We start from the raw sequence: 11476 nt of genomic DNA on the forward strand, positions 1-11476 counted from the left end.
GATAGTTCTGATGGATGCATCCTTTCTTCAAGGTTAAAATACCAGGGGGAAAGAATTATAATTTTAGACTGAGAGAAGTGCTTAGTGATAGACAACATTGGCAATGTCATCCATAGTTTTGCTGCAGTCAGCAGGATTCTGTTCTTTGATTTTAGCCAGGTCTAATCCTGGAGGGGAAGAAAGGTTTCCATTGATTTGAACTGGTGTGAGATTTGACCTATACTACAGGTGGCTTTTGACAAGTACCTCATACAAACCAATGAATTAGTTTCATTCTGAAACTAGACTCTTTTATGTGTGTTATGAATCATCCAGCAGTGTTCTGAAATACTGAGAGTTATGATGTGGTTACATGGGATATACAGCATGTGTCAATGGGAGTCACTCACATGTGATGTCAATTTGGACTTACCTAACTGACTCCAAGGCAACAGAGGTGAAGTATCAGTGCAGAGCCTATCAATGCAGAGCCTTTCTGTGATACTATCCCATGCTGGAACACCTTGGAAATTACAGCAGAAATAAAAATATATGCTGTTTTTACAGATCTCCAAAATTCAAAATACTTCTGCTTTGCTTTCAAGCTGCCATTTCAGAGCACCCAGCACCAGGGTGAAAGGCACAGGCAACCTCTACTTCTGACCCCTCTTCCAGATCTGCATTTGCAGCCAAATTATGAACCTTTGGACACAGGTGTTTGTGAAGGAACTACTAGCATATCTTTAGCCAACACCATAAACCCCACTGCTGCAGCACTTACATGTACAGCAGAATTGGAAGTGATTCCCATTCTGTTTCAGCCACACAGAGTAACAATGCCTCTTCCCAGTGAAATGCAAAAAATACAACAGGGTTTGAAGTTAGCCAGCATCTCTGCACATGAGAATGGTGTAGGAAAAGAGGCCAAGCACAACAGCAGAATTCCTTTGAAGTTCTTCTGCTTTTTGGAGTTAATTAAAAGTTGGCTGAGTGGTTTTCCTCTCCCTTTCTTCCTGAGTGTCTCATCTTGAGCCTATATGGCAGGTGCTGTGGAGCAAGTCTCAGCAGCACCCACGGGATACCCTTACTTCCTTGCATTTGCAAGTATAACTTAATCTCCTTTAAACAGTGATAGCAGATAGGAAAGACTCTGACTTGGGCAGATACCAGGACAACTAAAATTACCAGACTGCATGTAAACAACATGAATTGACCATCAGTAACCTCAGCTAGAACACAGTTAGAAGAAATGCATACATATCTTCTGAGTGTTTATAAATGAAGGAGTTTCTTTCAAGACAGTAGATTCATATTCTTTAATACAGGAGTGAATTAAGTCTGTAATAAGACCACAGTATGTGTCCTAGAGCTGTCTGGTAGGCCTGCTTTATGGTCCTGTGCCCTTGTTTTAACTCTTGTGTTCACCTCTCCTCATCCTTCTGCTTCCTGACCAGTGCTGAGGAGGGCAGAGAGCCATGGGCAGGATCCCAGTGCTCCTGTTCCCTGTTGTTGAGGCAGTGTAGGTTTGATAAGCACTTTAAGCAGAGGCTTGACACCATAATGAATTGGTGGAAAGCTGAGAGTGTTTCTCAGAGCACTGAATAAAAACCAGAGTAGATACTCCTGCATTAGCTCTACTCCCAGCAGGTTTAGATTTGTTCAGTAACTAGAAGAGCTGAAAACTTAGAGCTTAAAAAACTGAGATGCTACTCTATGTACACCTCCAGAAACCTAGAGCCTCCAATGCATATGCTTAAGCCAGACCTGTTTTTTAAGTAATTCAGATGCTCTTCTCCAGAGCTTCTTGTGCTCTAGGGGCAGCACAGAATGAAGCACAGGTGTTGGGGTGCAGTATGGGCTTGAGGTGTTAAAATGTAACAGCAAAGACTTAACCACTGAAACTGAAAATTAACCAAGTACCCTTTTCATCATGCTAAATACTAGTTTCCTTGCTGCCTATGAATTAAAGTGCTTATCAAAGCAAACACTGACTATCTTGCAAAAAAAAAATTAACACACAGATAGATACTTGGTAATACAGCATAAACATGCACGATGGCAGATCATGCTGGTCATCTTGCAATTCCCTATGATCAATTTACACAGGAAACACAGATCTGTGTTTCACTACGCAGTAAGAGTTTTAATTACGGGAAAGAAAAAATAAGCTACTGTAATGAAAGTCTAGATTTTAAAGTTCTGTTGTGCTTTATGAGGTATCCATGCTATGTATCTCTTGATCCTGTAATGTAACTACCAGGTGTGTGATTACCATAACATTCTGAGTAAACAACAGAGAAATAATTTTCTCATTAGTGTGCCCTTTGATTTGTTTGCTACGTAATTATGACTTGTCATATGATATAAGTTGATACATACTTCAAAGTGCATATACCATATATCTGGTTACCTCTATTAATCAACAGATTTAGTATTAGTTACATGGAAAAATAGGTTTTCTTTTTATTTCTTTCCAGATTAACTTATCAGGTGAAAATCAAGAATGTTTAAAATTTGTTAAAATTACCTTTAAAAATCTTCTTGTGTGTTTTGCTCTGTGTATGTGAATTAATTCTTCTACTGCTGTCATTGGGAATTCTGTAAATACAGAAAGAGGAGTGAGCCAAATTCTGCCATGGAGACCTTAGAAGAGAATTTTATTCTTCAAGTACTCCTTTATTCAAATATTTGGACAGAAACATTGTGTAATGTGTACTCAGGAAACACTGTATTGATTTCAGTAGGTGTCATGCACTACTGTAAGCAATCATGCACTAAAGTAAACTTATTTTGGGAGATGACATCTTCAAACTTGCTTTCTGGTATGTCAGGAATCACTTTGCTATGACTGCAGTTAATGTTTCAAGTGAAAATAATAGTCTATACAAAAGTCTGGTGAAGAGCAGAAATAAACAGAGTTCCAGACTCTGTCTGTATGTGGCATATACAGAAAAACACAAAGAAAAAATCTATGAAGACAGATAATGTGTAACATTTTATCTGCAGTATCATTATGATTAACTCAGTAATAATCCTCTCTTATTCAGCTCATGTTACAGAGTGAGAGAGAAATGTTGTTTGTAATTTACTGCACAGTAGGTTACTGTTGAGAAAGTAAATAGGAGGCAGAAAGGAACATGCAAAACCAAGTCTGAGGTTAATTAATTCCTCCAGTTATTTGGCAGTCATTTGGCTTCGTGGTTTATAAAATATACTTAATTAAAACCAGGACACAAACTGAGAGAAAAAGTGGATCTATGTATTACTATTATTATTTTCACAAACATAAACACATACACAGTGAAATGCTGCCACAAACATGGACTATTTCTTCCCACTGCTAAACCCCCTGCAAACTGGGTGATGGTGTAGCTTCTAAGTAGATCACAGGACAGAAGCAGATGGATTAACTGAGATTTCAGGCAATACTAATTCACACAGTTGGGCTGTTTGATAGTTCAACAGAAAGGTATTATTTCCCATTGAATTACTGCTCTGTTATGGCTCTCTGCTCTGCCTCTGTGGAGTTATACCTAGGACCAGCATTTTCCCACCTTCACCAGTGGCACTTGGTATCTTTGGCAGCAGATGCATCTGGCATCTCCAGTAAAACTATTGCAACAGAAAAATGCAAAATCTGCTAATTTTCTTGGATTTCTGTGTTCTGTAGCTCTCAAGAAGCAGATTTCCCCCCCCACACTTCTTTTAGACACAATTCCTTATTCCTTTTAGCTCGCTTTGTCTGAGAATTTGGTAAAGACCTCTCACAAATTAATAGGACTACATCTAATGTTTTTCTGTCTGAGAATAAGTATGAACAAATGCATTCTTTGGCTAAAATAAACTGCAGACATCCATGATATTCATAATGGGTCAGAGCAACTATGCAATCCATGTGGTTGGTTTCTGATTCCCTTAAGTTCAATGAAATTTTGTGAAAGATAAAAGCATAACATTCATATATATATGTGTGTGTATGTGTACTTTTTGCTCATTTGGGGAGAAGAAATCACATTTAAATAATTATGTGTAGTCTATAAACCTTTTTTTGCTAGATCTTTAGCTAAGTTGTAGCATCAGAAAGATCAGAAATGTGATGTAATTTCAGTATAGGAAGCAAAATGTAAAAAATAAGTTTATATCCTTTTGTATATCACTGTACGTTAGGTGTGCCAGAGTGTTTCTTGGAAGCAGCTCACTAATACATGAAACAGGAACTCTCTCTGCAGATGGAAATGAGGTTTGGTGTCTTCTGTGTGGGATATACCAGCTGAGCAATGGAATATCATGAAGGCTTAATTGTTTCATTTTTAATTTTCTTTAACTAGGTTCAGTGAGACTCCAGGGTGGCAAGAATGAGTTTGAAGGTACAGTGGAGGTTTATTTGAATGGAATCTGGGGAACAATCTGTGGGAGCCATTGGGACAATAATGATGCAACAGTCGTGTGTCGACAGCTTGCACTTGGGTAAGTTTCAGTCTGAGTGAAAATCAACTTATTCTAGTGATGTTTCAGTATAAAGGGCAACCTGTTTATTCAATCCTGAGGGCTTTTTGTGTTTGATGCTTGTGTTTTCTGTTTGGAAGTTATTGAATGCTGAAGTTGTTCTCAGAATCCTTTGCTCACTTCAGCCACGTTATACTTCAAAGAGGTTGCTGTGAGATGCAGTATTCCATCACAAAGATGCATATGGCATCTGGAGAGGAGCAGTCCAGGAGAGATGCTTTGCTTTCAAATTGAAATGTGTGAACAGGTCAAAAAAGCTTAGGGCAAACAAAAACTGCTCTACAAGATATCTGGGAGATGTCCACAAGGGCAGAAATATGAGGTCTGATCCTGATCTCACATATATGTGCAAACTAAGAACAGTTCCAGTGAGGTTATTGAATTGCTAACTATGTAAATGTGTCCAGCATTAGACTCCACATGAGCTCCCAATCACAGGAAAATTCCTGGTTCTCAGAAGCATGGGGTTACCCTGGTAATCATCCATCCCAACCTGCCAAAAAACATCTGGGATTTATCCTAGGTTTTTGGAAAATGTGGTATCTTTGTTGTGCACATCTTCTTCTAGCTAGATAATCTGTGTGGTTTACTTTCAGAGTTGCACATGTGTAACAAACCCCAAAACCAGGCAAGTTTTGCAGCTTTACATTTTCAGGGCAACAATTTAGAGAGTTACAGAATATTGGATAGGTTGAAAGTCTCTGCATTGTCCTCACTGACCATCACTTCCCACTGCTGCCAGAATGGAGTTAATCAACGGGACCCTTTAACATAATTTGGCTGGTTTTATTGCCTTTCTAACATTTCTCTCACTCACATACCAAAGTAGTGATTTCGCTTGCTACAAGCAGTAAGGAGCTTTTATAGCAGACTTGCATTGTGACATTCCTAATGATTATTTCGCTTTTTAAGACTGCCAGCCAGAAGAAAATCTAAGCTGGTTTATAATGTTCAATACTAATCTGGAAACACCATGCCAACTTATAAAAATATGAGGATTAGATGAGATAAAAGTTCAGCCATCTGGAGGCCGTGATTTTGCTTATGACTTCAGCTGTCTACGTGCAGTGTCTCCTTTCCTCATTTCCATGCAAGTTCTTTTTGCCTCCCATACCCTAAGCATTTCAGTTGACTGAGACTGCTGTTAGCAAAAGTAGTTCAGTGATACGGGTGAATGGTTTGGGCTTTTCAACAGAAATGGCTCAAAGCTGAATCCAGGCCAAAAAGCCCCAAGCTAATAGCAGTTCAAAGTTTCTGTTATCACGAGTGTTTGGCAGAAATTTGGATCTGTGTACCACAAGGTGAACTGACTAGGTATTCCTGGTGCTGTTCAGGTGCTGCCACTCATCTGTTTCTTTGATACGACAGTATTTGGGCTTTGTTATAATTTTGTTGGGCTTTATATGGAAGAAAAGATGGCTCAATAAATGTTGCTGTAGATTCAGGATGGAAGGGAAAGGGAGCTGTGGATGGGTGGGAATGGCTGAATGGGACAAATGGATGTGGGCCTGATCTAATGGAGAATGTGGTGGTTTCACTGTCCCATCATCACAACCACAGCATATGACATGTATGGGCAGAGCATTGGTATGTTTTCTTGGAGTAAAGGAGAAGATAAAGGTGAAAGGCCTCTTGGCATTACCTTCCTTGGAAGTGCAACTGCAGTGGGCTGATACTGTAGATTAAGCTATGGACTGAGGACTCTGTGTTGATTTTTGTAGTTAAAAACAGGGAGAACAGGAATGTAGCTGGCCCTGCAGCAACACAGACACTATACTAAAATATCCCACAATGAAATGGTGAGAACTGGGTCACATCTGTTACTTTGCTTTGTGCAGAAGACAATGCTGAACTGTATGAAAATGTGATGAATTTACACTGCTGAAGAAAGCCCTTTCTTTTCTACTCCAAGATTTATATATGAGAAAATGTTCCTATTCCCCTTCCTCCCATTCTCATATCCCATCCTGGTCATTCTTCTTACAGTGAAAAAGGTACAGCAAAACACATACCATTTTCTGGACTGGGCCTTATCCCTGTTTTCTGGAGTGAAGTGCGTTGTCGTGGTGATGAAGAAAACATACTGTTATGTGAAAAAGACACCTGGCAGGATGGAACATGTCCTCAAAAAATGGCAGCTGCTGTCACATGTAGCTCCTCCCTGGGTAAAAGAGATACACATGGTTTGGTGAACTCCTTATCTTATTTAAATAGAAGTGGTAATATTTACTCATTATTAAATAAGAAGAAGTATTAAGATTTCTTGGAACGGAAAATGAAACAGATTGAATCATTGCATCATTAACTGCTTCAAAGAAACAGCTCTGTGCTGTGCAAGCAGCAACTAGCTCAACAGCTTTCCATATACAACAACCAAATTGTTGCTTTGAGATGCAGGTTGTGAGAAAGGGTGAAGTAGCAACAATCTCTGGCTGTAAAAGTATGATTGTTTCCCCTCAAATTTTTTGTAATGCCAAAATTATCTTGTTAGGAAAAAGTATTATTAATGTTTCTAAGATTCTTCGTATTTTAATCAATATGCTAAACAGCAGCTACCGGGGCAGTGATGCCATCAGACGTGAGGTGCTGCTGGGCTGGGGGAAGGCTGGGCTGGCAGTGCTGAGGAGCTGGCAATGGCAATCTCTTCAGCTGTAACCAAAACGTGTGTGGCTGCAGCCACTTCTGTGCTGCCTTTGCCCTCCTGCTTACATTGCTATCCAAAGGCAGGTGCATTTCTCTTCCAAAGTTCTCCTAGTCATGAGCAATGTTTTGATAAATGACTTTTAAAAGAACATCTTGGTCTTAATTTAGAACACTCTAGAGCAGAGGGAAGGGAGAATCTTTTTAAGCTAGGAGGCAAGGTGAAGGACCAAAGCGATAGAAGTAGTTTTGCCTAAAGAAACTGGAAACTATAAATGTTTTCACATTTTGCATGTTCTACTGCAACTAGTTTTCTTAATTAATTACAAAAACCCAGATCTCATATCAGTGAAACAGTAACATCAAATTGGAGAAATGCCCTCAATATTTTTTAAGCCAAGAAATAGATGAAATAGTAGCATTAATTGGTTAGAAAGCTACACAAAAATTATTCACATTTTTAATCGTTCATATGTTATACATCATGAAACTTTAAAATAACCTAGAGCAATTATGTGGGTTTTTTTTTTATATGATTTTAAGCTGTTTGCATTATTACAGCCTTTTGCAGAAGTGATGCTTTCAAGCCAATTTCTTGCTGCAGCAGAAGAGAGCTAATGATTTCAAAAGACCAGAAACAGAACAATACTTGCAGAATGAAAGTGAGACTCCAGTCAATGAGATTTCACTGTTTTGACTGGAATTTCTACAGGAATGAGAAAACATGAGGATGAATTTCTAATTCTGTGTTAATGAAATAATTTTTGCGTCTTACTTCAGGTTTTACCCTCCAGGACCAAGCCTATGCAGAGACAATTTTGCTCAGACTGTCTGTAGGATTTGGCCTTACAGCACTAAGTGTCTGTGAATGCTTTGTGACACTTAAGTAATTCAGGATCAGTATGGATACTTGTCTGGGCAATATTCTTCAGCTACTGAGAGTGGAGCATAGGGAAATTAATTTCTAAGTACTCTAATTGCAAGTTTTCCATCTAGCTAGAAAAAATAAAGTGATTCTTAAGTGATGTCAGAGAAACTATTTATACATCTTCCTTTTTCTTTACTATCAGGATTCTGTTCTGGGAAGTAAATGACCTTTTCTATATCCTGTGTTTGGTGGCAGCCCCTGTCTTCACTCCGATCCGGCTGGCTGGGGGCAGCAACCCTCACGAAGGAAGAGTAGAAGTCTACCACGGTGGCCAGTGGGGGACTGTCTGTGATGACCAGTGGGATGATGCAGATGCTGAAGTTGTCTGTCGGCAGCTTGGCCTTGGGTTTGTTTTCCTATGTGTTTTTTCATTCCAGCAGCAAAGCAGGAGAGTTATCAGATACACAACTGAGGCTAGGAGAAGCATAATTGTCAAGAGATGCTCCTTTAAAATAGCACTAATACTTTGGAGCAGTAACTAAGTTTATTTACAGAAGGCTCAGGTACAGTGCCACTACTTTCAATTCCCTGGAGATCTGTTTTATAGGATACAGTTTTCAGTGTCATATGATAGGGCCAATTTTCTGTAGGACAGACAAAGGAAGTATCTCAGAAGAGATGTTGACATTTTAGTAAAAACTCACTACAATTTCTGTAAAATTTCAATCAAAAAACATAGGTGAAGGGAAGGAAGTTGTTTTGACTGTTCAAATCCTTACAATCAGTTCTGCTGCAGAGCCTGACAGCCTCCTTGCTTTGGTGTAAGAGCACTGCTTTGTCAGAAAGGATATGTTTTTTGGCATGCCTGTGAGAATCTCTCAAGATTTGTTTAAATCACGAGTCTCTGAAGATTGTCAGTTTGCATATACCAAGGTAGAGATCTGTTTGAAGTTTTGACAGTTCAGCTTGTCAGTGATTCTGTCTGAGCTAGGCATGGTCTGTAACACAGTCACAGCAGCAGAACAGGATTTTCTTGCTCCTCAACAGCCAGGGGTGATTTGGATACCACACAGAAGAGAAGTCTTCGGTATTTGAGGAAAGATGCTGCAGAAGTGGGAGACTAAGAGAACTGCTGGATCAGAGAGGAAGGAGATGGGAACAATTGGGGTGAAAGGCCAGATGGGATGAAGAGGGAAAGAACTAGGAGCAAGATGCAGAGATGATACTTAGATGTGTCCCAAGGAGGAGAAGAGGATTATGTCTGAGACAGACCGGGTGAGAACTAAGTAGGTAGATGCAGAGGAGACTGGAACAGAAGTCTCCTGTTCAACCCTGTTGGGATTGTGATTATGATGGATTAAAAGGAGTGGCATTGAAGGTAGGAAGCTCTGTGACATGAATGGGTGGCCCCCAGCATGTACTTGCTGTGTAACTGAGGCCTTGGAGTGCCAGTGACCCCCAAATCAGCTCAAAAAGATGAGAACTGTGCAGTACTTAAAGAGCTACTAGATCTCCTGGTGAGTCATGTGGCAACAAACATGCTTCTCTGACATCAGATTTTTATTTTTGCCCCATCCTCTATTCCTGTACATTTTCAGTGGGGAATACCTAATTGAAAGTCTGTCTTCTTACAGGCTTTTCCTGCGTTTGAGCTGGGGAGTTACTAAGCTCTGCTTTGCATTTCTGTATACTCATGACAAGTGCAATGCTCTTAACCTGCCTCCTTACTGATTACCACTGAAACTTTTGATTACTTACATTTAATAATCAGACATTGCAGTTCTGAGATGCCTCTAATTTGATTCATTTTTCTGAGAAAATAAATTGTATTAAGATGGTGCTAAGTCTGCTAAGTCTCTTTGAAATATGTCTAGAGATTTACAGAATTTCTTAAGTAAGCAACATGTCACGACAAATGTGCTTATTAGTATGAAGTGAAATCTTACCAACAGTGGCAGTAGACCAGTTCTGAAGTACTAAAAATAATCTAAATTTGCATACTGTTAATCCATCTGGAAATGTGCCAGAAATTGTAAAAGTAAAGCAACTCCCACACCCCTTCAACTTTTCTGCAGCACTCCTATAAAACTTCAGAGTATCAGTCTACCACTAGCAGGTGGAAAATAGTGATAACTTATGTTATTACTTCATTTCATAAATATTTTTTGCTTGATACAAATTCCCCTTGTTATAACTGGAACTCTAGAGAATCTTACTAGATCACAGTGTGACTTGTTTTCAGCATGCAGAGTACTTAAGCATGATCTTTTGGACTCCAGCCAGCTTCTCAATAAATAAGCACTTTTCCCCTAACATTTTCTATACATTTGAACCAGCATTTGTACCAGATACACTGGAAAACCAAGATGGGTTTATTTATTTAGATACTTAAATACATATAGGATACCAAGATTTGCAATAAGTGTATCCTATGGGTTATATTTTCTCAGTTTACTATACAGTTACTCACAATTTCATCCACTTTGAAAAGCAGCACTTTCTGAAATAGGAGGGGTGGAGGACTTGGCTCTTTTTTCTATCACTGGAAAATACCATTATTCAGTAAATTAATGCTGCATATAAAAATGGATAGTTACTTAACAACCTAAACAAGAGAAAGAATAGTAAGGCACTCAGGAAATGTTTGCACATCTCAAGGATGTAGTTTTTTGTGCTCAAAATCCTCTGTGCTGATATATAGTATACCCCACACAAGGCACTGGTCTGCTCTCTGTTCTTACTTTGTCATGGTTTTTACATGACTAAACAGGGAACAATCATTTTTATTTGTCTCATCTGGGTATTTGAGATTTGATTAATGTGATTTGAGGACAACAGATGAAAGTCACTATAAAAATATATATCGGATTATTTTTACTACGTATAAACGTGAAATGAAAATGAGAACTGGAATCCTCATACCCAAGCTGTACATCTATAATCCCTTCTAGGAAAGTCATGCTTAAAACTCAAAAGGCACAGAAAAGGGAAGTCTTCAGCATGCTTGTTCCTTACATCTCAACAGGGGTGTTGCCAAGGCATGGGGCCAGGCTTACTTTGGAGAAGGTTCTGGCCCTGTGCTGCTGGATGAAGTGCAGTGTACAGGAAATGAACTGTCCATAGAACAGTGTCCAAAAAGCTCCTGGCGAGAACACAACTGCGGCCACAAAGAAGATGCTGGTGTTTCCTGCACACCTCTCACAGGTACTGCCATGACCAACAATCACACAGGAAAACAGTGGCAACTGCAGAGTTCACAGCTCTGGGAAGAGCACTTTTAAAGCTTGCAGATGCACAAAACCCCACAGTAATTAAGTGTTTTGACAGTATCAACATGAACTCTTGTACCCAACAGCTGTTGGCTATGGACATTTTACAGGTACAGGAAATATTCAGCACAAAGCCCTGGCTCCTCAGTAACGTGCCAGCTGCCACGCTGGGGCATGCCTTAGCTGGGTATCACGTGTACCAGTGGTGTTTCAG

General features: G+C 39.4%; 1 protein-coding gene across 1 annotated transcript in view; it reads left to right on the forward strand.

The window, feature by feature from the left end:
- Positions 1 to 4307: 4307 nt before the first annotated feature.
- PRSS12 (protease, serine, 12 (neurotrypsin, motopsin)) overlaps positions 4308 to 11476 on the forward strand; it is a gene marked incomplete at its 5' end in the record, with an annotated part of 23768 nt that continues 16599 nt past the window's right edge. The window contains 4 exons of the mRNA XM_009084571.1: positions 4308 to 4446; positions 6472 to 6650; positions 8249 to 8399; positions 11019 to 11197. Of these exons, the coding sequence (XP_009082819.1) occupies positions 4308 to 4446; positions 6472 to 6650; positions 8249 to 8399; positions 11019 to 11197 (648 nt within the window). The remainder of the gene's footprint in view (positions 4447 to 6471; positions 6651 to 8248; positions 8400 to 11018; positions 11198 to 11476) is intronic.

Source organism: Acanthisitta chloris, unplaced genomic scaffold (assembly GCF_000695815.1).
Source record: "Acanthisitta chloris isolate BGI_N310 unplaced genomic scaffold, ASM69581v1 scaffold31951, whole genome shotgun sequence".
Classification (NCBI taxonomy): domain Eukaryota; kingdom Metazoa; phylum Chordata; class Aves; order Passeriformes; family Acanthisittidae; genus Acanthisitta; species Acanthisitta chloris.